Genomic DNA, 26,674 nt, shown 5'->3' with positions numbered 1-26,674 from the left:
TTAGCCTTGATTAGAGTTTAGTTGTAGAGATCAGTGGTTAATGCAATCAAACAGCTTGAAAAGATGGTAAGAGCCGGTTTGTTTATGTTTCAGCTGGTTAGCCAAATGAAGTGCATGCATTTAGAAATCTCTAAACAGTTGCAGATGTTCCTGGTGAGCAGCCATCATCGAAATCTTGCAGTCAATGAGGCTTTTGTCCATGGAGTAGATGAGTAGAGAAAAGTTTATATTGCAAATTAAGACGGAAATTTTGCCATTTCTCAATGTAAGAATAAAAATGTTGCTTTTACTAATTCTAACTTTTTAAATGTTTCTAATGCATAGGATATATTGACTCCAGCCACAGTTTATTATAAATAAAACATAAGCCAAATAAGCAATGAGGTGTGGAAATCAGCAAGTTTAGTCATGAAAGCAGTTCATGTATGAGTGGTATATGTGCTGTGGAGGTGTTGTATGTGCAAAGGCAAAACAAATGGCTGTCAGCAGTTGGAAGGGAGAGGACAAGTGAACACATGGGCCAGCTTTTATACGCCAAAATGCCCAGGTGAACAGCATACGCTGACAACCCTCCCATGTCAACCAATTGCCTGAGGTGGGCAAGGACAACCTCCTAAACGATGGGAGTGGTGTCACACTTATAAATAATGAACTACCACCATATTTCCAAATTTTCATGTTCAGCTAAAAGTCTTTAGTTGAAAACAGATCAAGAATTACCTGACCAGCTGTTCTGTCTGAAGTGGTTTTCAATTTGGGTTTAGGTTAGTAACATCACTGAGGCTTCTCCAGTAAATAGTGACATTGCAACAGCCCTTGACTTTATAACTTGCGGATAGTTTTATAATTACCTTTCTAATAGATCTCAGGAGTTCACCAGGGATCTATTCTTGGTCCTATTCTGTTCAACTTACATGTAAATTACATTGTATCACTCTTAGGTACCAGTAGTGCACATCTCTGTGCATATGCATTGTATGGTAATGCTCAAACTACAAGCCTGACTTTTGAACACCTGCAGCTTGCTTTTAACAGTCTCTAGAGAGAGCTAATTATCCCTAAAATTGTTGGTCTAAATGGAAATTGTACTGAGCGACTTTATTAAAATAAGTACTTGGGTGTCTGGACTGAAGGTAAACTCACTTTTAAAATGCATATCAAAGCACTCACTGTTAAACTTAAGGTGAAATTAAGCTTGTTTTACAGAAGTAAGGCTTTTTTTCCCCCTAGATTCTGCAAATATAGAGTGGTTGATGCAATGTTTGTCAGTCCTAGATTATATTGATGTTATCTATATGTGTCCATCAACCTTAACTCTAGACCTAGTGACCCATACACTACACACCATTGCAGTCTTATTCTGAATATGGGGTGGCTATAACAGAAGAAAGCAACATTTGCTCTACATCAATTCTGGACGGAAGAGAAAGGGAGGCACAGTAATTCTTTCATGAAACAGAAGATGAAGGTGTCAGGTTTGCAGGAAGAACTGAATCCAAAATGCAGACAAACTAAAGTGAAAGTAGGTGTTTTATTCATTAACAAAATGGGAAACTTACAAAACAAGGATCCAAAAAAACAGGTAGGAACAACAAAACAGAAAATCAGAAAACACAAAGAACACTGGAGCGTGACTGGAAATGACTGCAGATTGCAAAAAAATCCAAACAGACTGAGAAAAGGGCAAAGACAGAGACTTAAGTACACGAGGGAGGCAAGGGTAATAGAACACAGGTGGAACCAATTAGGGCAAGGCAGACAATTAACCAGGAGGCAAACACAAGAAGGAAGTAAATTGACATGAGACACACAAGGGGAGTACTTACAAAATAAAACAGAGATAAATTAAATCCAAAACGATCAAACATAAAGTGTCCAAAAGAGACCAAACATATTAAAAGTCCGAACACTAAAGAGTCCAACAAAGTGTAAAAGTATTCAAACAAAAAATGTATTCTTAGAGCAAACCATGACAGAAGATTAGAAAGTTACAGGGATTGTCAAATGCAGCCCCTGAAGCTCAAACATCAGAAAGGTGTTTGGGAAAGACATCAGTGCCAAGGAGCGTTGAAGCTGTTCTGGCAGCATGTGGTGACCCAACACCTTCATAAGATACTTTATGTTGGCTTTTCCTTTAATCTTTCATTCGTCTATATGCAGTATAGAGTATAAGGGTTATAACATCTCAGCTACATTGCCTCCTCTGATCATTGCTGGAAGCAACACAGCTGATCCAGAGCGTTGGCACGGAGACTGAAAAGACAAACAGGTGATGTGGGTCATCTGTTACATAACTGTTACTGCACAAACAACAAAGTGTCACTATACGCCCACATTATTTGTGTGTCATCAGTCATTCTGGGACTCTGGAACAATTTGTCTGGGTTTTTTGTTGTTGTTGTTGTTTGTGGACCCTTTCCACATGTGGGCCCCTTGGATCATTATCGCCTTTCACCCAACTGATGACACTTTTTTCTTATTCATATATTCTTATTTTATGGCTATCCTGAAAAGGTTATCACACCACCAGATTCTCTGAATAATAGATTCAAACATTTTATTTCAATGTAATTAAATTAGAATCAATCAAAGTCTGGGCTCAGCAGAAATGATAGCTACAGTAACTAACGTCCCTGCTAAATTCAATCAGTTATACTGTAGTTCACAGTTTCTCGCCTTCACTTCCACTGTGTGGAAAAGGTCGGTGTGTAGCGCTTCAGTCCTCAGTCCTTGAAAATGTGACCACATGATTGTGCTTTCACATGTAGCCACAATGTTCCACTGATGCAAGTCTTTACAGCTGCATACACGCATGTGGAATGTATCTGTGTTACATCCTGAGCTCTTTCACATGTGCATGTAATGTGTAAAAAGGATATTTAGAGTTTGTCTAAATCAGTCACTCTGGGGTTTTTTTTTCACTCCATGTTTGACTTTTACCGACTACTGGCAAATAGGAACAAGTCGGGACATAGTTGCCCCCCCTCCCGGTACGCAAATCAGGGAAAAACAAATACTGTTAAACCCACAGTGACGTGTTTGAAGACGCAGATTAATGTTGAGCAAACATCCAAGTGTGCATTTGTGTATTTTCCATATTCACAAATAACCTGAAGATTGAGCGCTCTGGATCTTTCTGAGCATCATCTGACCCTCCACATGCCAGTGTCACTGTCACTGTGAAAACCAGACCTTTGATTTTTTATCCAGCCATCGGTCACATGGTTGTTTTCCCAGTGTTATCTTTATTGAGATAAGCCATCTGCTGGTTATGTAAAACACATTTCCTTTGCTTCTAGAAATATGCATGTCAAAATCAAAAGGACACAAAATCTTTATTTTATGTGTTTCTAAGTTCTTTTTGTTTGACTTTTTTTTCTTTGTTAATTACATAAATAATTAACTGATGACATTTTACCTTCTTTTAGAATATTGGTTAGTAGAATAATGTCACTTTAAGGGCATATTAGACATGAATTTCTTTTTAATTAGTTTAAAAAGAAAACTTTAAAACTCCTGAAATGACATTAAGATTGTATTTTCATGCATGTATGTCTCAAAATGTCTATGTTTTTGTTAAAGACTTACACAAAAATACATGTTTGGCATATTTATGGCACAGAGAGATAGATAGCAACCGCAATACACCTGCTAACAAAGGGCATGAGTTGTAGAACAGAGGATATAGAGTTTTTCCTCTGTGATAAAATCCTCGACAGCATGACTCTAGGATTTTAGACTTTATATTTTATGAGTCTGTCTGCAGGGCCACTTAACTTGCACCTTTTGCACATTGCTGTTCAGTTAACAGTGGGAGTGTCAGAGGAATGTGTCCTGCTAACAAGGGCTGTCATACACTGATGGTATTTGGCACTCACCATAAATGTACATACACTTGTCTTGACCTAGTGCTGATTCATATCCAGTGCTTAAGTTTTATGTAACATACTGTTTTGTTTTGTTTTTATTGCAGGGATGAGACCAGGAGACCAAGTTATTCTAAAAGTTATCTAAAGTCATATTTCTGTGTTATTGCTCAGGGAGTCACGGTGTCAAGGCTGCAGAGCACAACCTACATTCATGATTCCTGTGTGTAGGTACTGTATCCATAGACATATGATATATTTTTCTATGTATCTTAACGTATTTCTAGAACATGCAAAAACAATGAAAAACCAAAACTTCAGTGGGTTTGTCACTGTGAGCATATTACACACTGTCATTTGACCCTAGTCGCCCTAGTAGTTAAAAGTCCCCCATCTCCTGGTTAGTAACTTCAAACTGTCACGAGGCCCAGCGCAGATTATCCTCTGCAGATTAAAGCCTTTGAAAACAAATTTCCAGCGTCTTGTCTCCAATGTCTTTATCACGGCTGCACACTGCTGAGATGAAAAAAAAATCCAAAACAGAAACGCTCTAATAAACTTCACCTCTGCGAATATGCTTCAACCATTTTCCACCTACTTGGCTTTACTTTAAGTGCAACTCCAGAACTTTTTAAACTATCAGGTCAATTGTACAAACCTTTACAGACAAGAAGCAAATCATGTGATGCCCATTTTCCTTGTCTGATACAGTCGTTCATGCCATTGTTGACCTCACAGATCAGGTCGTGAAGAAGTTCACGAACAGCCACGGCAGCTCATATGACTGCGAGCAATATGTCACATCATAAACACATATCAAAGTGCAGATGAGGCCAAAGCTGCTGTTTTCAGCTTCATATAAGTCATTTTACTTCCTGTGATTCTTTTTGTTTTACTGACAATAGTTTAAAATGATTGTGGGTCAGAGAAAGGGGCTGAATCAATACTTTAAAAGGAAGAGAGATTTTCAAGTGCCTTGAGTCAATAATTTATTCTTAGTTTCAGATACATTTCACATGTTGTTTTAACACAGACTTTATTGCTGACAACCTTTTTTAGACCGTATCATGGTTTAGCTTTGACAGCGTTTTTCAAACAGACAAACTCAACGATGCAACGAGGCACAAGTAGGTTTCATTTCTTTACTGGATAATAACATAAGAGCCATACATTTTAAAATCCTCCTCACGTTTTAAAGATGTAAAAAAAAAATCCATCCGTCTCAATACAATTACCAAATGCTGCTTCACAAAAAAGCTCATTTGATGTGCTTATGGCAGTAGACTGAAATCAATACAAGGGAAACCAATTTAGATAGCACACTGTGCTTTTACGCAAGCAAGGACGACACAGTCATCAGTGAACTGAATCAGTCATCACATGAGCAAAGTGTTTGTTCAGCTCATGTGCAGCTCAGGGCTCTAACTGCATTTCAGTGAACCACAGGGGTCATCTGCAGATTTCCTGGCTTGGTTTTCTTTTCCAGTTTTCCTTAAATAGTGGAATTAACATAGTTTTGTGTGATACTGGACAAAGAATCAGAGGATTCAAGGCTAATTACTCATCTTAGTCAAAGTCATAGTCATTTAGATTCTGAATGTCAATCAGCAGATGATGTTCTTTGCTGCAAAAGTCATCACAGCTACTGTACATATAGGAATAACATTAGAAGTTTCGACTTCCATTCAAGATATTTTGTTGTATTTTCAGTTTTTGTTGCTATTATTAAAGATGCAAACTATTCTTCTACTCAGGAATTCAATACTTCTATCAAATGACATACCAAGACGTTACCTTGTTAAGGTTTACAGTAGATTATCAGTATAGAGCTGTGTCAGTTCATATCATATCAATTTATGTGCTGCTTTTCAGATAGATCCTTTTGGGGTAAATTGAGTTTTCCAGTTTAAATTTATTTTGTGTTCATTCCGACCATCTTTGAGTTTGTAATCAGTGACTTCAGCTGTGCGGTGTGACACCTATTGAGCTCAGCTGTGCATGGGGAGGTGCTTAAGTGATCAACTGTTTAATCCCTTCCAGATTTTAACAAAGAACTCTTATTCTAAAAAAAAAAAAAAAAGGTCTGTACAGAGCAATGAGTCACATGTACCGATGGAAACCTTCATCTCTTCACATGCACTGAAAACAGGAGATTCCACTGCCCCAAAAAACCCTGGCTGGACCATGATTGTGAAAACGGGGTCAGACATTTCACCACGATTCGTCCTATAGGATCGATATTTCGTTTGAGTGAAGTAGGTAGTAGGTTTGTTATGGTTGCACAGGAGGACACTGAGAGTGGAACAACCAACTGTGTATATTTCTAGAAATGAGTCAAGGCCGGGGAGAAGGATGATTTAGGTCTTTCCTCTGACATCAAAAACAAAAAAAACAAAATATTTGCACGACCTCACATGTAAACGTGTCCTTCATATGGGTTTTTTCCTCGGCACGTAAAAAGTAAACAGTATGGTGAGCAAAGTACCTGCAACAGAGTGAAAGAATGCAGAACATGTGGAGTATGGAAACAGTTGGTTTTTTTCATGTTTTCACCGTGCTCCCTTTAAGACCAAGCTGCTCCTCTGAGGGTCAGGCATCCAAAACAACTTAGAAATCATTGTATCTAACATTCTGTTATTAGACTTTTTTATCTCTTTATTTTATGTGTGACTTTTCAAGCAAAAAGCCAGAAGGCCAGATTTAAGATACAGTCAGTGGAATTGCATAAAAACACAAAGGAGTAACTCTGAATGAATCACTGATCCACAAAGAAACATAAAGTACAATATCAGGCCATAAGCATGTGGCAACTCCAGGCTAGACGAAGAACTCTTAACTCTGCAGCAAACAATGATATTAGTGTTTCCAGCTTTGTGGCAACAGTTTTGGGAAGGTCAACCGCGAGGTGGTAATTCTATTTTGCTAAAAAAGGATTATAACTGAGTGAAGTGGCCCGCAAGTATCAAAGTGGCAGCCCCTTTAAAACTGCAGGATCAGTGGAAGGAGCTTTCAGCAGACATGTGAGATGATGGTATGTCCATCCAAACCCAATGATTTCAGGTCAGGACTTCACCGTGTGTGAGAAATCTCAGCTTGCATTAGCCGTGGCAGCCTTGCAAATTATATCAAATACGGCGGTTGATGGGTGTGGAATGCATATCAAGATGTCTAACATGATAAACCTGTATGTTTTTTTGCAGAGTCTGCTGATATTGTATCCCTTGTCAAATCAGTGTCTTCATTCAGCATGTAAAACAAACCTGGCATGGAAAGAGCTCAAAAGAAGAAAAAAAAACAAAGCTGGTGGTTTCTGAGGTGACAGATTTCTGTGGGTCTGACCGGGCTGTAACTTTGGATGCACATCATCAAGCTCCTTTCTGCTTCTGAATTAGATAGAGTCCGATGTCGTGTGTGTTTTACATGAGTACTACGAATAAAGCATACCAGCACTAGACATCTGACAACCAAATGACTGCAGCCATCTGACTGTTTCCTCTTACTATCAGCATCTCTACCTCAAAAAGCTTTTTATTGACGTTTCGAATTAGTTGCAAAAAACTGAAGAACAGGCAAACAGGTTACCTGGGTTCATCATGCTGACGTCAGAAGGCCACCACTCATTGGCTGAGCCTAGGGCGTGTTAGCTTTAACCAAGGGGAGGGGCGAAGAGGTCAACAGGTCAACGACTCCCACTGTGTTATCAGACAAAGTTAATAACTGTCCTTTAAAAAGAACAAGAGATATGAAGAAGCTAGAACCCAAACAGAAAGGCGGTTGACCCAAAAGGAAGTCATAATACACACAGAGGCTGACGACTGTCTCAATGTCTCAATGCCAAACAACAACTCAAGGTCCAACGACGTCAGGATGTATGTTGTGATGTAGTCTCCCCATGTTTTGGCTGCTGGTAGACTTTGACAAGTCTTTGGAGCTTTTGGGGCCTTTGTATACCCATGTAATCCTGCATAACTAGACCACAGCAAAGGTCAACACTGGCTTACGTTAACTTATATAACGATTACAGGCTGATTTCCACCCAACGTGTTTTACTGTTCTTTGTTTATGAGTATGCCAGTTTACAGAAACATGAATATAGTAGTAAACCTCAATAAGGGGGTTGGGGTATTATGTAATCTTTGTCAGTGTCCAAGATTAGCAGCAACATTAACAAAAGTTTTCTACTTTTATGCAAGAATCTGGCGCTGTGCTCTCAGTCTTTGCGTCCCTGAAATCTACGGTGGCCTGTAACTGACATTCCCTTTTTTTTTTAACTTTTTATTTCATGAACGTAAATTATAAAAAGGAATTCAACTGTAATTGTGGCTTACGCAAAAGTTTGGGCAGGTTGGGCTTAGTTGTTGTTATGGGACCCTGTTTTTGTTTTGTTTTGTTTTGTTTTGTTTTGTTTTGTTTTGTTTTGTTTTGTTTTGTTTTGTTTTGTTTTTTTTGTTTTGTTTTGTTTTGTTTTGTTTTGTTTTGTTTTGTTTTGGTTTGATTTTTGTTTTATGGCAGTGTATCTTTATGCAAGCTGGCTCAGAAGGTCAAGTAGTTGTTGCATTTTTTTGTTTGTTGGTTTAGTGTTTTTGTTTTTGTTTTTGTTTTTGTCCCAGAGTTCCTTGGGCATCTCAGGACCAGAACCTAATTCTTTTCTTAAGTAATTTTACATCATGAATGAACCAAAACCACATATAAAGAAAGAAAAGAAAAAGTGCCAAGAGTTGGTTGATCATTTCGAAGGAGGCCCAGTGTTCATGGTAGATTCTTTAGACATAAATCTACTGAGCCCTGTGACAGACGGTAGATTGTTTTCACCTATTTTAAGAAAGAAACAATATTATTGTTAATGCTAACATTAAAGCAGGCTACTGCTTGCATGTTAAAGGGGCTATTTTCTCTGACACGTGAACGCCTGACCCTGAGTGTGGTTTCTTTCCGGGTACGGGTGGCAGCTTTGGCCATAGTTGTCTTTATAAAACAAGAGGTTACTCCAGTAGAAGAAAAGACATAATAGAGACAAGAGTTAACATTGGCATTGCTTTCCACTGCTGGAGACAACTCTTGGTGAGTAAAGGAATGAAGTTTGATGCTGAACTCGCAACATTTGTTCCAGACTGGTAAGTAAACAGCTGTTAATGCTAACGCTGGCTATATAATAGCAAAACTTACACATACAGTAGCTCCTTTAAGGCATAATAATAGGTGATAAATATAAGAGCTAAAGGGTCTTTCTGAACTTTATTTACATTATGCTGGCAATAATTCTGTACTTAAGAAACTTTAGAAGCAGGACTTTTACTTTTAATGGAGTATTTTCACTTAATTAAATGTGAAAAGGAATTTTTTAATGTGTGTCTTCTGCTGTTTCACGTTTGGCCCGCTTCCTTTTGAAAGTGTGTGTCCATCGCTTCTCCTCACATCGTTTCGTTTCACATTTATTATGGCACATTGATCACGGGACGCTCAGTGCAGGTGACATTCCTCATGACTGTGAGTTTGCACAGCAAGGACATATCCCATGAGTACGATGTAGAGCCTTAAATAAACCGATCAAATGGACTCATTGTTTATAGTTTACTGGATTGTGATCTGCCCGATTTACAACACACACTCTCCAAACAGGGTGTGTCATGCACCAATGAACTGACAACAATAGCACAACACACGGACAAAATATCATAAACGTTGCCATGAAATGGGGCTTTATCTTTATTGAATCATTCACCAACAGAAGCATTGCTTCATGGATAGTGGTGGGTTATCTACTGTTGTAGTTAGGTTTGTTAACCTACCCTATACTATACATGTCTATATGTTCACTGTGCTTCAAATTGTTCAAAATGTTTATTATCATATATTATCATGGTTGGTCTTTTTTTTTTGGCAAATATCAAGTTGTTTTTTTTTATCCTGTTCCTTCAAAGTTTCCTTTTATAGCTGACAGCAGCTGCCAATTTGCAAATCATTGTGATTCACTGTGATAAATATTGTGGCTGTAAACTCTCAAATAAAGTGATGCTCAGAGGACAGTTCTTGTAGAAACAGGTTTATGTACAGTGTGTTACACTTGTCTGTCTGTAATAAAGGAGTCATGTTGACAGAGGCAGGTGACAGAGTTGTTTCTTTAGGAGAAACAAGGAGTTTCTTTTGTAGCTGTAGGAAATACTCTTGCTGTCATCACGTTCTCACTGTGGAGCCCTTTGGCAACATCAAGTGCAGCCATAGTCAAGCTCTTGTTTAGATGTATATACAGTGTAAAATGAAATAAAAACTCACACTTCCTGGAATTTCCACACTGCATTTTGTGCTATTTTTGTTTTCAAATCACAACATGAGAGCAGAAGTTAAATGACTACTCAACAAAAAAAAGTCACATATGATGCTATAATTGTTTCTAAATATATACATATATATATATACAGTCCATATCTCTTTATATACAGTCTATGGTCCATACATGAAAATTATTAACCTTTATACCATGATGGCGAGAACAGGGACAACAATCAGGCACGTGATGTTTCCACGTTTCCAACCTGAGTCATGCTGAAAAATCACATCTTGTCTTTGCCTCTGGGGGGATAACTGCAGTGTTGATCAATAAGAAGCTGTAGGATCATTGCTGACTGGCTGTTGCAACAGCGGACGTTTCCTTTTAACAATAACGTGGACATCAGAAACTGATAAAAAATGATTTACAGTGTCTCCACTTCTATTGCTGCTGCTGCCGCTGCTGCTACTGCTGCTGGGAAGGGGGGCGTGAATGGATGGGGTGGGGGCTGAGGAGCAGAACGGACACATTTTTTATTTCCTTTTTCTAAGTTGCGTGCTATTTTGAAGGTGTGACGGCACAACCAATGAAGCTGCAGCATTCTTTATGCGTCATTTTCAGCGGAGGAGGGGCGGGGTTCTGGCCCTATAATAAACCCGGCGGCTGCGCTCTTTCCCCAGACTCGACCGGGAGCGCTCAAGCTTTTTTCAATTAGAACCAAAAGAAACCCTCATAGAAGTCTTTAAAAACTTCTCCCAAAGCTTGTTTATAATATCTAACTATTAGCTGAGATTTGACTCAACGTTTTGCCGCGTAGGAACTAGATATTTTTTTTTTGGCGCTTAAAAAGGGTGTTGTCACACATTGACTTTTTTTCTTGCCTCATCAGACTCTTATTTAATCTTCCGCAATGTTTCCAGAGACAAACAAAGGGTGAGTAAATTTTTTCAACATACTGTTCTTTCAGCTTTCTTCTCCCCATGCTGCCGAGCACATGGCCCCTTCATGGGCACGTCAAGGCGGTGGGCAAAAAATATATCGGGAATTTAGGATGGGAGCCAAGAGAAATGCGCACATGCGCTCAAGACCAGGCTAAATAGAAAACCATTCATTCATTCTAGAGGGGGTGCTGCGTGGAATATCCCCACCTCTTTGACTGTGATTTATCAACTTTAAAGATATTTTTTAGTGCTTAGACCACTATTCCTTAAAGCAGCAGATGTCTACTTTATTTGACTCCATGGCAATTTTAAGATTTTAATTAAATTTTAAAAGGTGCTTTGAAAGTTTGTTAGCAGCGTCTCTCAGTAGAGTGTGAGTATTTATAGCTCAGTCCTAACAGGAGGTCCATTGAGCCTGTGTGAAGGCAGAACAGTCAGATTGTCAAATTGAAGTAATTGCACAAATTACATGAACTGAATGAGACAAATTAGAGGGGAGAAGAGGACATTTCATCTCAGCAGCCAGACACATGTGTGAGTGCGCGTGCGTGCAACCACTGACGTGCACGAGAAGCGTGATACTACTGTGACTCTTAAGGAATGTGAGTTTGTTAGAGAGAGAGAGCGCGTGTGTCTCTCTTCAAAAGTCATATCCTTATTAGTAGCAGTTCTCGGATTAGGGTTGCTGGGTCGGGTCAGTGAGGGTCTATCAGATATTGTGATTGGACAGTGAGGCCAGTCCTGACACATGCATGCTTTGGGTACCCCAATGAGAGGACCGGAAAAGACTTTATGAACTTTTTTTTTTTTTTTTTGATGGCCCACCTATGCGGAGGGATTTCCCCCGGTGCTCCCAACGGTCAGTTCGACTGTGACAGAGCTGTTGAGCTGCAATCAGCTCTACAGTGAAATAAGACTTTACTCTTTTGAAATAGTCAAAAATCAGAAAGTGGTGGACGTGTTGATATGGTGGTAAATAAATGGTAAAAGATAAAAATTATAAAATCAATGTAGGCCTGTGGGAGACTCTGCTCCTATCCTGTAATCTGATGAGCACAGCACATGTTACTCAGGAGGTGAGTAAGGACTCTGATAGTGGGAGGAGGCAGGTCTTCTGCAGAGAAAGCACAAAAGATACCAAAAAAGTAACTGCTGATCTTTCTGTCATCATTTATTCATTATGAAATGTGCTTTCACAACATTTAAAGATAAAGGTATTTTAATTTTTTGCTCACTTTGCTACCAGTGGTCATCCTAACCTTTGACCTTTTTTTTTTTGTCATGTCATCCAGTTACAGCTACGAGGACTGCAAGGCCATTGCAGATTGGCTGCTGGCCCAGACAGACGTCCGACCCGCAGTGGGCATCGTGTGCGGGTCAGGGCTCGGAGGGCTGGCTGACATGTTAAAGGACCAGGTGGCCTTCAACTACAAGGACATCCCCAGCTTTCCACAGAGCACTGGTGCGTTAAACTACAACACACCTCTCTGTTGCAGACTCTCTGTCACACTCTGTTTGATATTTACTGACTGGTTTGTGTTTCTTCCTGCAGTGCATGGACATGCAGGACGGCTAGTGTTTGGCACACTGAAGGGGAGGCCGTGTGTTTGCATGCAGGGGCGCTTCCACCTGTATGAAGGCTACCCAATCCAGAAGGTGTGTGTGTGTGCGTGTGTGCGTGCGTGCGTGTGTGTGTGTGTGTGATACACCAAGTTTCCGAGTGCATTTTAAACACTTGAACTAATTGGGTTTGACGTCCTGGCCTTTAAAAAAAAAAAACACCATATAAAGTCACGCTGCTGCAAGATGTGGCGTCTGAATAGTTAGATAATATCTATATTTATATACTGTGTGTGTTTTCCAGATTACACTGCCCATGCGAATCTTCAAGCTGCTCGGTGTGGAGACCGTGATGCTGACCAACGCAGCTGGAGGCCTCAATCAGGACTTTAAAGTGGGAGACATCATGATCATCAAAGACCACCTCAACATGCCCGGCTTCGCTGGCAACAATCCTCTGTCCGGACCCAACGATGAGAGGTAGGTCTTCTTCTCTGTTAAACTCATTTGCAGCAGCGCCACCCCAGGCCTCCTCCGTCCCTTGCCCCCTCACTCAACCTCCCACCTGTGTGTCCACGTCTTCGTCTTGCAGGTTCGGCGTACGTTTCCCCTGCATGTCCGACGCATACGACAGGGATCTGCAGCAGATGGCCATGGATGTGGGACAGGAGCTCGGCTTTGGAGACTTCCTGAAGGAGGGCGTCTACTGCGTGCTGGGCGGGCCTTCGTTTGAGACCATTGCTGAATGCCGTATGCTGCACAAACTGGGCGCTGATGCTGTCGGTGAGTAGATTTATGTAGAAATGCACCATTTATTTTTCCATGTTTCTTTCTCGTGTCAGCTACAGAGACTTCTACACCCACAGGAAAGAGACAAAACAAAGCTGTATAGTTTAATACAAACCTCTAACTCGCCAACATTAGTTCTGCATTTCTTCTTCTGTTGTTATAAACATCCAAAACCGACCAGCGAGACATCACATTTCACAGCTGTTTAAATGTTTTTTCCTCTTCCACTTTCATTAGGCATGAGCACAGTCCACGAGGTTATTGTTGCACGTCACTGCGGCATGCGCGTCTTCGCCCTCTCGCTGATCACCAACCAGGCGGTGATGGACTACGACAGCGAGGAGAAGGCCAATCACGAGGAGGTCCTTCAGACAGGAAAGCAGCGAGCGGAGCAGCTGGAGCGGCTGGTTTCCACCATGGTGACCAGGATTGAGCACAACAACAACAACTACGCCTAAAGGACGCCTTGCTTCATTAGGGCCTTGCTTCATGCTAGTCATAAACCAGATTTTAGCCGCGTAGTATCTCTAAAGGAGACTTAAAGTGGTAATGGTTCATATTTAACGCTTTTCTACCAAGGAAAATCCCACTCAGTTTATTATTAAGGTGAGGAGTTTGGGCTGCTTTTAATCTTAGGTCAAAACATGATAACATCGTAGTCATCTGAAAAATCTCACTTATTATAGAAATTTAAAGAACGCACACAACCTTTGTTTTCATGTCACTGTGCCTTATCTGACATCGTACATTCCTCGGCTAAGCGGCTCCAGATTAAAAAGTCACTTCTAAGTTTTTTTTTTTTTTGTATCATTTTAAAAACGAGGCGTATTTGTTCTAACTTAATATATGATCATCTTGTATAAATGTCTGCAATTTAACTTAACAATGAGCCAAAATTTGCTGTAAAGATCCTAATATTACGTTGTTGAAATGTGTACATTAGTAAGGTATTTTACTGTGCTTGTTTTTTTAATATATATGTTGTTACTAAAGTACTATTTATTACTATATTAAGTTGTTTGTGTTGTTCTTTGGGGTGTGGAGGGTGGTTAATTCTTTATTTTATCTTAATTGACTTATTCATCTCAACCATGAAAGTAACACCTTTCTCAGCCTTGATTTCTAGATCCAATACAAATATATTCATTTATAATTAATTCAGAACCTCATGAAAAGCTCCTCATGTTTATTTTCAAAGTGTGTATTGAAGTTTAACAGAGAAAACTACACAGTAAACCAATGTATTGCATGATGAACGGGTCCAAAGGGAAAGAGAAGGTTACCACTGTAAACATTAGGTAATGTTGCATAAGCATTACGCTGCGAAAAACCGAAGGACAATATTGCTGGCATTTTACAAATTTAAGGGTTTGACAGTCACTTTTTGATGACATGAAAAATGCTTCAAAATACAAAAAGTTAAAAATTGGTAAAATAATTGGCAGAACAGACAGTTTTGTTATTTAAAAACACTTGCAGGTCAACTCTGCTTGATAACATTATGACACTTTACATGTGCATCCTCCATACTTAAAGTAGCAAATTATTTTGTAATACGACTCCTCAAATAAAACATTTTGCTCCCAAGGTTGAACAGAAATCAAGCAGGCAGACAGCACATCACATTTCACACTGCATGCATACAACATATCCATCCTTCTTGCATAATTGTTTACCTTCACCTTAAGTACTGACGTGTTCCTGTTCCCTTTGAAAGGCAAGTTTAAACAAGGCTGGCACATCCCTTTTATAAACACTACTACATCAGTTCCAGTCAGGATATAAAAGTTAAAAGATTTTTTTTTTTTTTTTCAAATTTTGCAAAACAGTCTGTAAAAAGTGCCATGCATAATGATAAGCAGATATGTCTTAAAGATAAACAGGATTAGTATTAGACTCAACACATTCTCTATGATACAGCACGCCACCATTGTCTCCGCACTGCAAGGCCCAGTGGAGCTTCATGAGTGGACCCTTGATGCTCAGGGAAAAGCTTGGTTTGGCACAAGATGTAAACAGAAAGCGCCAGGCCAGCAGCGTTGCTACAAAGGCCGAGTAGAGATACATATTGTGCACATTCATTTGCGCTAAATGTTGGGTGTTGAATAGAAAAGGCTTAAGAGCAAGCTGGCACACTCTGCAGCTCTCCACGTCCACCACAACTGGCACTGAGATTGTGATAACTGACAGCAGACCCAACTTCAAACATCTCCCATTAAAAAAGAAAAGAAAACTTTGAAAGGACCATTGTGCAGATTGTAGTTTGTCCCTAAGTACATGAAGTCTCAATGACCTGGCAACATGTTTTTATCACTGATTTAATAAAAAATATATAAGTAGTAAATTCAATTAGCAGATTAGTGTAGAGATTGTAGAAGTATCCCTTACAATCTGGTGCTTATTGTGTGTACATTTTATGATTAAGAGTGATCACTAAAGAGTAATCATTCCAGATAAAAGCACAATTACACCCATTAACTCACATACAGTTTCCTACTTGACTGGTTGGGGTAAAACTGCAAAAGCAGAGTGAAGTTTTGTTTTTGAGGCAAAAATATTGTTATTGGTTTAGCACAGTTTTCTAGTGCTAGTTAGCTGACTGGCCACATGTGTAGCACAAGATGGAAACAAAGCATTTCATGAGGTTAGATTAGTTTATGTTAGTTTAGCTAAGCTAGCTACCATAGCTGCTTGGAGAACCAAACCTGACTTAAAAAAAAAAAAAGAATTAAGAGATAAATGAATAATGAATATGAAATAATGAATAAGAATAATTATTATATTGAAATAAATAATGCAGAACGTTTCTCTCAATTTCTTTGTGAATTTTATGTTTATAAATGTAGTGTTCATTCATTTATTTATTTATTTATTTGACTACATAATTTATTTATTTACTTTCTTATAAGTCAGGCTGGTTCTCTAAAAGCAAGCTATGTAAAAGCTAGATTAATTAGCATAAACATAAATGATAGCAAGGCCCAGACAGGAACTTATGGAAAGATGTATGGCTAGCTTGCACATTTTCTAAGCCAAGCTAACTACATATTGCTACATCTAGTAAAAGTTATTTTACCATAAAAACTTTTTTGTCTCCACTCACTGATATTAAATCAATAACATTATTTCTGCCCCTGGAGTAGGTCTGCTTTCAACAAACGTTTGTATTGCTAAAAAATGGCCTCCATAGCAGCTCACTGTGCTGCAGACTTGACTGCCAGGCTAGAGGAATAAAGCTTCCTACCACTTCCTACCAAACAGGTGACAAATCTAGGATTGGCACATGTTTCCAATAATACAGGCACAGTAAAGATGAATTTACAGTCTTCAGCCTCAGAGGGCGTCAGCGGCGAGCAGCGTGGAGGAGAGGAAGAACTGGTGGAGAAAAGGCACTTCTGAAACAACAGATACTGGGGCCTGGAGCTGCAGCAGGATGCAGTGCAAGAGTTACAAAGGAGTCCACTCATCTCTAGGCAAACATGGTCAGGGTAATCCACTGTGGAACAGATAGAGCATGTGAATTAGGGAATGCTAATTAAGAATAAGTCACAGGTACGTTATGCACATCAGGCGTTTCAGTACAAGTCATCTGTATGGATAGCAATGGGAGTATGTGGCCATACCTGGAAGAAGGTGAGGGATATGTGACCGTCTGCGTCTGTGTCCAAGGTCTTAAAGGTTTCTTCAGAGACAGAAACAAAGAGAAGCACTTGTTACTTATTACTACATTTACTATAATTACTAATTGTACTGTATGGGAGACACAGTATAAGACGCTGAAGGTGCGCAGTAACGGGACTCACTGAACATGGTCTCCAATCTGACCAGGCAGGTGACGAAGTTGTCGAAGTCGACCGCCATGTCGTCCTCAGTGTAGCGCAGGATGATCAGCTGGAACAGGTGGTTGGTCAGTTTGAAACCTGAATCCACAAGGGAACAAAAAGTTTGACAAAACAGTCATTAAAAGTGTCAGAAAAAGATGTTTAACCCCTGAGACATTAGAAAGACTTTCCGAACGCGCGAAGAAAAACGGAAGTGCCTCTTGTGCTTTCCTTCCCCTTTTCTCATATTAAAATGAACAGGAACACTACCTGCAGATTCAAGAGCCATCCTCATCTCGTAGGAGCTCATGGTGCCCGATTTGTCCAAGTCAAACTGCCTGAATATGGTCTGGCATAGCGGCACAAACGGATGGAGAAAGTCAGAAATAACACACAGAAAAGAAGAGACACAGAAAATGGAAAAGCATTTAGACAGCAAACAAAAAAAAAATGAGACAAAACAGTCCACTGGCTGGATGTCAAAATAAGCAACAGACTGACGCAAGTACCATGAAGCAGAATCAATACTATTTGAGATCAAGTTTGAGAGATCACAGTGTGATCTTACCAGGTATCGTTTAATCTTTTCCCAGAGTACATGGAACTCTGTCAGGCCCAGCTTCCCACTGCCGTCCGTCTGATCCCAGTTAAGTTAAAAAAACAACAGTGACTTTCTTAATCAACAACTACGACAACAGAGTGAACGTTTCATTGCATTTTTAAGCTTCTGTTATCACAAGAGGTCAACATCAAGGCGAGGACCCAGACAGCTACGAAATCAAACCAGCAAATCTGTTTTTCAGTTTATATTCATGTATCTAACAAAATAAAAGCTGAGCTGATGTTTTAACGCTGTTTCCAGGATACGTCCATGAGGTTTATCATGCTGCGGCAAGCTTCCTTTGTGAATCCGTCTGTCTTCAGGTCTTTATCTGTTTGCAAGAGAAGGGAAGGGAAAGACAAAAAGGGAAGACACTTTTTTATTTTAAACCATTTTAAAAACTGAATCCATAATTTTTTGAGCAAAGCACAAGCTTGTGATTCCACTGCTCAGTTGAGAGTGATCCCTGCTGCTACTGACGCTTGCTGATGATCCTGTTCATTATGGTTTGCAGCTCTGTGACACTGATCTCCATGTCCTGTTGGCACAGACAAAGAAGGACATTTACATTACATATGATTATGTATAAATATACAATTTCTCCAAGCTGCCGCTCCACTTCCTGCGAGCTCACCGGCCCCGCCAGTTGTCTGAAGAGATTCTTGAAGGCTGCGTCGATCTGGCTCTCGTGTAGCTCCGTCTGAAACACGAAAAAAACGTTTTCAGCGCACGTCTTGTCTCTTGATGTCTCACTCATTCACTCAATCATTAGACGTCATGTGTTACGAGACAGTGTCTCATCCTCTCACCTCTGTTGGCAGCTCCGCCACAACGTCATCATCAAGCTCCCTGACGTAGGAAGAAGATTTTCAAAATGTTAACTTTCATTTTCACGCATTTTCTTCCCCCAAAACTTGATCTCATGCCCGAAGTTCCCTCACACCCCAGAGCGGCCACTCACTCGGAGTCTGCAGGCTTCTCAGAGAAAACCCTGAGGACGAAGTCGGCCTCTTTGTGCGGATCGAAAGTGGAGGGCACGATGATGTACTCCCCTGCCGGGAGCCGCAACCGCGAGCTGACCTCCCTCAGGTTGATGAAGAGCTCGGAGCGAGCGCTGGAGGCGTGGGTGAGGAAAAAGTCCCGCTTCAGGTGGACCCCCGACCTGCCCATGAACTGAGAAGGGAGTTAGTCTGCGTTCAACAAACTCTTTAAAAAAAGGTTTGACAGTGTATTGTTTATTCAGGAGGGGAAAATATAAAAGCTCTTACCTCATTTGGAACCTGTGAAGAGCAAAGAGATTTATTACCATCAGTGAAGTGATAAGGAACATAAAAACACAGAAAAGAGAAGTTAAATAAAAGAAAACTACAACAACAACAACAACGTGTAAGCTCTAACCTCGTAGACGGCAAACCCGATGGTCTCCATGTCTTTGCCTTCTCGCCGTTTCTTCCTGCGGTCCTTTTGCATGAGGGCAACCAGGAAGCTGCAGTCCGCTTGTCCGGGAGCGTCCGGGTGCTGCAGCACGAGCTTGAACTGAGGGTTGAGCCAAAAGGTTGCTGCAGACAGGAGGTGAAAAAATGTCAGATTGTTCCTTTTAACGTGGAATTCGGTAATTATTTTCCACATTGGCGACTGTGTCTTCTAATGAACGCTGAAAGGCCCTTTTGTGAAAGATAAACACCAACAAGATGTCAACAAGAGTCATCACATTTGGGAGGATCGTTGATAAGCTATTAATATTTTCATATATCCCTTACCTAAAATGGATTTATTTAAGGATTTTATAGGTAGTACAGTAAATAAGAACCCAGTTTTTGTTGTGTCAGTCACGGTAGTTTAGGAAGACATGCATGTCTCTGTTCGTGCTGGGGCAATTCCAAAATTTATTTTAAAGCAGATCATTGTTTGAAAACTCAGTGTTTAAATGGGAGTCACTTGTTCACATTCCTTCACTAAATTCATCCAAATCCTTCCTCCCTTCTTCCTGGAACAGAATTTAACAGAATCCGAAAGCTGGTCTGGCGAGTGTTTGACGAAACTCTGAGGGGCTGAAACCTTTAAAAGAAGAATTCATCTCCAAAATGTGCAAACAAAATCAAATGAGATCACTTATACCTCCAGTTTCCCACCTGTTTCTTCCACCCCTCCATCTGCAACCTTACAGTTTCCCCCTCTTTCCTGCCCGCCATCGCTTCATACCTGGGTAGTTCCTGCAGCCTCCAGCAGTGCTGCCTCTCCTCCATTCTCCCTGGTAGAGCGAGGAGCTCCATTTCTTCAGCTGGTTGTTCTGCAGGGCGTCGGCTGTCAGGTTACAGATCTCCAGGCGACTGAACTCGCGCAGGAAGTCGCTGAATGACATCCTGAGAGATGGAAACACTGTTAGGACAATGTGGAGACGTACAAGAGGGCAACCTCCCTCAACCTCGTTTCAGTGATACAGAGGTATGTAAAAAGAAATGAAAGAGTGTATACAATCATATTTACAGCTCTCTTAAATCTGGATTATTTTATTTATTGCACATAAACAGCTGTAAATAATCTTCAGGAGAAAAAAAAGATGAGACATAACAAACAAATTCAATCCTATAATACACTCATCAAAGTTAACAGGATGTTAAAAGAGTAAATCTGAAAACTCTGTGTGGGCTGACACCCACCTTTCTGTAAAAGAAATGCTCATGTATACTCACCAGAATTCACCGTCCTCGCTGCGGTTTTGTAGCCGACCTCTGACGGAGCGGTCCACACTGTCCCACTCTCTGGAGCTGAGGATTTCACAAGTATAAATCAACCACTGGACACTGAGGTGCTGAGGTCACAGACACAAAACTTTGCTAATTTTGCTAAATCTTTTTTTTTTGTCTGGTCCATATCATTTGTCCTTTGTGTTTCTTTTATATCAGACATTTTGTCCTAAAGCAGCTTCTCCAGTCACCCCTCTGATCACACAATCCGTTCTTCTTTTCTTCTCCCTGTTATTTATGGCACCGTGGATATCTGTATCAAATTTCATGGCAGTGCATTTAACTGCTCTTGTGATATTTCAGTCTGGATCACAGTGGTCCAACTGCAAAGGGTGTCGGCCTCCTCAGCTTTACTGGGTGAAAAGTGAACTTTTCAGTTAAAAGTTACTTGAAAACCTTTGTCAGTATATGGAGGCCATTTCTAGACCTTAGAAAACTTTGGTATGTAAATGATATTTTCACTTAATCAAAACCTCCAGAGTTACACAACACTGAATAATAATTATGAGCATCTCTCTTTTCCAGTACAGTTGCAAATGCTTCTTATCAGGGACAGTGTGTTAAGTGTTGACAATGCTCAATAAGACTATGACATAACAGCGCCAGGGGGAAAATGTCTGGTAATTTTCACTTTCATTACTATAGCAACATGATGTATGTGATCAGACCCACTGATGAGGACAGCTGTGCACCCGAGCTGAACCCCTCTGGTGATAGCTTTGGAAGCTAAATGCAATTTTAAGTTTTAATCAGTTTGTCTGAGTCACTGACTGGTGCAGGTGCGTGGGATGGGTTGCCATTTAATGCCACATTATTAGATCAACAAGAATACAAGTCAAATCTTACTTGTCGCTCCAGGCTCCGGTCCATTCCACTTCCCCCCACGGGTTCCTGATGCGGACCAGCTTGGTCATGTTTCCTCTGTACACCACCTACGAGAGGGGAAGAAAAACACCACCTGACATTCACGTCTCGTCCCTGCTTGACCCACGTCTGCCTCGTGGTGTTGTGCAGTGCGCACACACACACGCGCACAGTCATGCGTGTCCGAAATGAATTGTTACCGTGAAACGCGCCGTAATAAAAAGGGAGAAACCAACCAAAACATTGATTCCAACAATGTTCATCAACTGTTTCTTTATTAATCATGTGATAATTAAATTAGGAAAGAGCTGTTACTGTAGGAAACATTGCAGAACACTGATCTCTGTAGCTCAGTGTGTGCAGCATGACACACACTGCACAGTTTAGGATTTTCAATCATAGCTTCTTGAATAAAAATGTAATATTTTATAGAATTAACTCATAGTTTTTGCCTTTCCATACGTCAACACTCAATGCTGATTCAATGACTTGCGCTCAGACTCACAGCTCTACAATATGTTTTCGTCAGTTGACTCTAGTTGACTTGACTTTGGAACCAGCGAATTCATTTTTAGACGAACCCTTTGCACATAAAACCAGGCTAAAGTGCATCGACTTACCCAGACATGTTATATAAATTACACACACTTATATAACATGTGACAGAAGTCCAGTTAAAGTTTTTTCACTCGTGTGAATAATCGTTACAGCTCTCTTGGTTCATGTTTCCCAAAAAGTATCATTAAAGTTTCTTTGTGTTTTAAGGCCTGACAAGAGAATTCACCACTCTTGTGTTGGCTTGTGTGAAATAACGGTGGTGGCATTTTGTCCGAAAGCCTCAAAAGGTCATTAGTCATTGGTCCTCACCTCGTCCACAGCGGTCAGAGAGTAGGCGTGTCCCTTCACCAGTTTCTTGAACGTGACGGCCTCCATGTCTCGCGAGCTGGTGATCTGAGGGCGACAGAAAAGAGTCGAGGTCAGTGACGTCCGCAAAGCGACATCAGGAGCATGTATCTGCCCGCCGCTCGCTCCACATGTGACACGGGGTTACTGACATCCGCAGTTACTGCTGTGACACGGCTCATTCCTTAACATCAACAGACTTTAACAGGGTGAGAAATCCATCAGCGAGATGACTGTCACGTGTTGGTTTAACTCATCCGAACACAAACGTGGCAGCAGTCATGCCGTGTGTGTGTGTGTAACCAGACTTCGGTGAAACACAACATGATGTCAGCTGCAACGTGGCTCACATGCACAACAGCATTTGTCTTTAATCTTTACACTGTTAGAACTTCATTTTTGGCTTCATCTAAAACAATAACTATAACTAACTATGATATATATTTTGTAGTGATGCTCTTGTGATGTCATTTAAACTTTATCACAGTGAAACAGAAACCAAACTCCCTTTACTTTTTGTCGTTTGTCTCTTTATTTTACTATTTCTGCAGGAACTGTCCCTAAACAAGACCGACAGAGGTCAGTCCCTCCTGTCTGCAAACATCCGCTCTGCAGAAACGTCCCTGACTGTTACACCGCAGGTTTCTCATACTTCACTGCCCTCTCCTGGTTTCCACCCCAGATCAAATTTCCCACATTCTTCTGCCGGTGCAGCACCCATGTCGAGCTCCAGCGGTGAGACCTGGGAGACATCTACACAAGACCTGCCTTTTCCAGACTTTCTAGAAACAGCAGCTCCCTTTTTAAAATCTGTAAAATATAAAAGCCTCTACAGCTAACCCTGACCTCTGACCTCCCCCGACAGGAATCAACCAAAAGTATGTGAGATGGTACACGCTGTCACACACTGTAAACTCGACTACCTCCTGTTTGACTTGTAATATGTAATTAAGTTTTTGCCCAAGCAAGAAAAATACAACATTTAAGAGGCTGGAGCAGTAACTTTCCAGTTTCACAATTTTAAAAACTAAATCTGTTGACGAAACAATTGATCAAGTAATCATTTCTGCACTCTATGTATTACTACAGGGTTAAAATTTATATAAGTGAGAAGTTAATTGCTGCAAAGAGCACTGAGACTGGAAAAGGCTGACTTCATCTCCACAGGCTCTAGTGCTGTCTATTTTTAAAGAAAACCCAGCTGGAGGTAATAAAAACTGAGATGATGGATTGTTTTCATTATTTTACATCAGACCATTTAAAATCTCTTTTTCAACACTGATGTGTTTCTTCTACCAGGTGATTCCAAAGAAGTTAAAGAATTAGTTCATTTTAGGAGACACACTTATTACTTTTCCCAGAGGAGTGAGAGGAGGAGATTGATACTATTTTTTAACTTAGAGGCAGGTTTTTTCTACTGTACGACAGAGCAAAGTTCGCTGATTCCTCTTGTTTTCATTCTTTGTGCTAGGCTAAGCTAACTGGTCACAAGTGCTAGCTTCATATTGATGATTCTCTGTAAGCAACCCCTTTCACACTGTTTTCACACTGTCATTTTCCGTATTGTTATTATAAATGTATAGATTATAGCTGCTTTGATAAAAAAAAAAAAGGGACACACTGTGTAAATCAGTGTAATTATCCCATTTGCTTGGGTTAAAGGATGCGTGCACGGTGCAGTACTGACGTCAATGGAGCAGCCCAGCAGCGACCCTCTGTCTATGGCCCTCCTGATGATGCTGTAGAGGTCAGAGGGGGCTTTTCTCAGCTCGTACATCTCCGTCACGCCGCCGGTGAAGTCCTCAAAGCCTTCTGATGTGCTGCCGCCTGACAGAGCCTCATAACAGCCGTTCAGTCTGGGACAGTTAACAACAGATTAACAAGCAAGCAAAAAGTGCGTGGACAACAGGACACACAATTTTAAAAAAAATTATGCATGCTGATTGGTATGAATGTTGATGTTTAAACATGAACTATGCAGTCAGAAGACCCGACAGTTGTTAGGTAAAGTATGTTCTCTCAGATGAAACACAGGTCCACACTGTGCGACATGACCATATATGAACGTGCACCCACATACTTACAGAGCAAGAGTAACAATGCATTAATCTCACTGTTACATAACAACCACTGCTCCGTCGCCCCTCTGTTTCCCCTCTGCTCTCCATCCGGGAAGCTCGCTCACTTTAAACTTGGCAGTTGCACATGTCTATGAACAATGTGCATCGCTTTTACAGCTCCAACACATTCACAACTGAGACCACAGCTGCCCGCTGGAGCAGCTGGGGTCTGGAGCTGCGACATGTGTCTCGCAGTTGTTCCCTTTTCTAAATCCAGTTTGGAGATTTGAACCAAAAATCTTTTGGACGTGCAAGGAGCTACATCTCAGGCAACCTGAATGAATTTTGCATTAGCTACATGCTGTTTTATTCATTTTTCATTCATGAAGTTGCACAGAAATCCTTGCAAACTGAAATCCAACTTTTAAAGCACAAAGATAAAGCCAAACGTAGGCGCCAGCATGTAAAGTAAGAGATAAAATCATTTAAAAGTTCCAGAAAGTTACCGGAACAACAACATATGATTTTTCTGCCTTTTACAACGTGACGTGAATGCATCATTTGCCTCAGAGATGATTAGGATCTCGATTTGCCCCCCTGTCGGTTTGTCAGTCTTACTTGGCGTAGGCCTTTTCCAGCAGCGCGCTCCAGAACTCGGTGCCCTCTGCAGAGTGGACGAACAGCAGCTTCCCATCCTTCACTGGCAGCCGGTCGTCGATCACCACGTCCAGCCACTCGCCAAACTGCCAGAACTGCATGACAGACAGAAGAAAACGTCAGTATGACAACTCATATAAGATATAAGGTTTATTAAGACTCACGCAGTACGAATAACTATATATGAAGCAGGTTGAAGGACACAAGATATTATCAGCAGGAAGGTAGTTTGGGTCCCATACCAAACTCACAGGATGGAAAGACAAAAGATTTTTAGTTTTTTTGGGGGGATTTATGGCGCAAAAAACATATTTTCAGCTTTGAAGATCATGCAAAAGAAGGAGATGAAAAACTGACATCAGTGGTAGAAGTATTAAAATAATTTCCTTAAGTAAAAGTAGTAATAACACACTATAAAAAAAGTACTGCATTAAAAAGTTTTACTGGAAAGTATTGAAATATGTGTCAAAAGTAAAAGTACTTGTTATGCAGCATGACACCTGCAGAGTTATATTGTTACATTACTGGATCATTATTACTGATTATTACTTAATATGTAAGCAGTGTGTAATATTGTAGTATACTGAGGTGGATCTTATTCTGACTACTTCAGATACTGTGGTGTGTGTCTATTATAATCTACGCATCATAATGTTTGAACTGATCATGTTTTTTTATGTGAAATCTTGATCTAAATTCTAACAAGTAACTTCTGTTATTATGTTAATGTGGTGGAGTTAAAAATACAATATTTCCCTCTGAACATTGGTGGAATAAAAACTGAAACTGAATAGAAGCAGAAAATGGAAATACTCAGGCGCAACCACCTCAACATTGTACTTGAGTAGATCAATCAGCCGTATCATATTTCTGCCGCCGTCTAATTTATCATTTATCTGACCGGACTAACAGACAGATGTTCCTTCACTCAGCTCAAATTTCCATTATTTTGAAATCTAGAAAACAGGAAATGGGACAAAGGGGAAAAAACTGTCTGCAACTCATCACCCTTGGCCACACAAAAAAGACAAACATGTGACAAAGCTTTTGTGTTTCAACCCTAAAGAGGCTGAATTAACTCTGAAGTGTCTCTTTCTCTGAATTATTGCTGTACTTTTGCCACATCGGCGCGTCACACACGTGGCTGTGAGGCTGTTGGCCAGCAGGGAGCAGAAGAAACCAACACAACACATGAAAGGGGGGTGTGGGTGGGTGGTGCCACGAATTAGAGCCAGAGCCTTTCTTACAAGCAGAACTGGTTCAAAAAGGGTCAAAACAAGCTGAAGTCAAAGTGTCAAAGTGTCAAAGTGTCAACGTTGTCGGCTCCTGCTGTTGCCTAGAGACACAACCAAAAACTGCATGCTTCAAATTTGCAAAAGCTTGCATGACCCAACAATAAAACCATTACACACGAGTTACCACATCGAAAAAAAAAAAGACAACATCTACATCACATCTACTTCAGATAATGATGTTGGAGACGGTGTGTGTGTGTATGTGTGTGTGTGTGTGTGTGTGTGTGTCATAACTCCTGTTTTGTGTCGTTTTGTTTCGCTTTTCTGTCAGCACACATTGTGTTGAGGGAGAGCTTGTGCAA

At 40.5% G+C, this 26,674-nt stretch overlaps 2 protein-coding genes across 3 annotated transcripts in view; one reads left to right on the top strand and one right to left on the bottom strand.

The window, feature by feature from the left end:
- Positions 1–10,802: 10,802 nt before the first annotated feature.
- Positions 10,803–14,434, top strand: pnp5a (purine nucleoside phosphorylase 5a). The gene is made up of 6 exons (XM_056368686.1): positions 10,803–11,067; positions 12,368–12,537; positions 12,628–12,731; positions 12,940–13,115; positions 13,228–13,418; positions 13,662–14,434. The coding sequence occupies exons 1-6, from the start codon at positions 11,045–11,047 to the stop codon at positions 13,880–13,882; spliced, it is 885 nt and encodes a 294-aa protein (XP_056224661.1). The 5' UTR covers positions 10,803–11,044; the 3' UTR covers positions 13,883–14,434.
- A 161-nt stretch (positions 14,435–14,595) lies between these two features.
- capn1 (calpain 1) overlaps positions 14,596–26,674 on the bottom strand; it is a 25,832-nt gene continuing 13,753 nt past the window's right edge. For both annotated transcript variants that reach the window (XM_056368684.1, XM_056368685.1), the window contains 18 exons: positions 25,039–25,172; positions 24,048–24,216; positions 22,325–22,408; positions 21,440–21,525; positions 20,540–20,614; positions 20,049–20,209; positions 19,245–19,405; positions 19,115–19,126; positions 18,808–19,019; positions 18,656–18,695; positions 18,481–18,546; positions 18,327–18,384; positions 18,113–18,177; positions 17,814–17,882; positions 17,516–17,594; positions 17,228–17,344; positions 17,048–17,106; positions 14,596–16,920 (listed from right to left, as the gene is read on the bottom strand). In XM_056368684.1, the coding sequence (XP_056224659.1) occupies positions 16,894–16,920; positions 17,048–17,106; positions 17,228–17,344; positions 17,516–17,594; positions 17,814–17,882; positions 18,113–18,177; positions 18,327–18,384; positions 18,481–18,546; positions 18,656–18,695; positions 18,808–19,019; positions 19,115–19,126; positions 19,245–19,405; positions 20,049–20,209; positions 20,540–20,614; positions 21,440–21,525; positions 22,325–22,408; positions 24,048–24,216; positions 25,039–25,172 (1,674 nt within the window). In that variant the 3' untranslated portion in view covers positions 14,596–16,893. The remainder of the gene's footprint in view (positions 16,921–17,047; positions 17,107–17,227; positions 17,345–17,515; positions 17,595–17,813; positions 17,883–18,112; positions 18,178–18,326; positions 18,385–18,480; positions 18,547–18,655; positions 18,696–18,807; positions 19,020–19,114; positions 19,127–19,244; positions 19,406–20,048; positions 20,210–20,539; positions 20,615–21,439; positions 21,526–22,324; positions 22,409–24,047; positions 24,217–25,038; positions 25,173–26,674) is intronic.

Source organism: Seriola aureovittata, chromosome 23 (genome assembly GCF_021018895.1).
Source record: "Seriola aureovittata isolate HTS-2021-v1 ecotype China chromosome 23, ASM2101889v1, whole genome shotgun sequence".
Lineage (NCBI taxonomy): Eukaryota > Metazoa > Chordata > Actinopteri > Carangiformes > Carangidae > Seriola > Seriola aureovittata.
This window is presented reverse-complemented; position numbering and strand designations above follow the sequence as displayed.

What these genes read in the sequence shown, in the direction of transcription:
- pnp5a (XM_056368686.1), top strand. Translation starts at nt 11,045, where the DNA reads ATGTTTCCAGAGACAAACAAAGG. An exon ending in TTTCCAGAGACAAACAAAGG is followed by an intron (nt 11,068 to 12,367) that starts GTGAGTAAATTT and finishes CATGTCATCCAG; the next exon opens with TTACAGCTACGAGGACTGCA. An exon ending in ACTGGGCGCTGATGCTGTCG is followed by an intron (nt 13,419 to 13,661) that starts GTGAGTAGATTT and finishes CACTTTCATTAG; the next exon opens with GCATGAGCACAGTCCACGAG.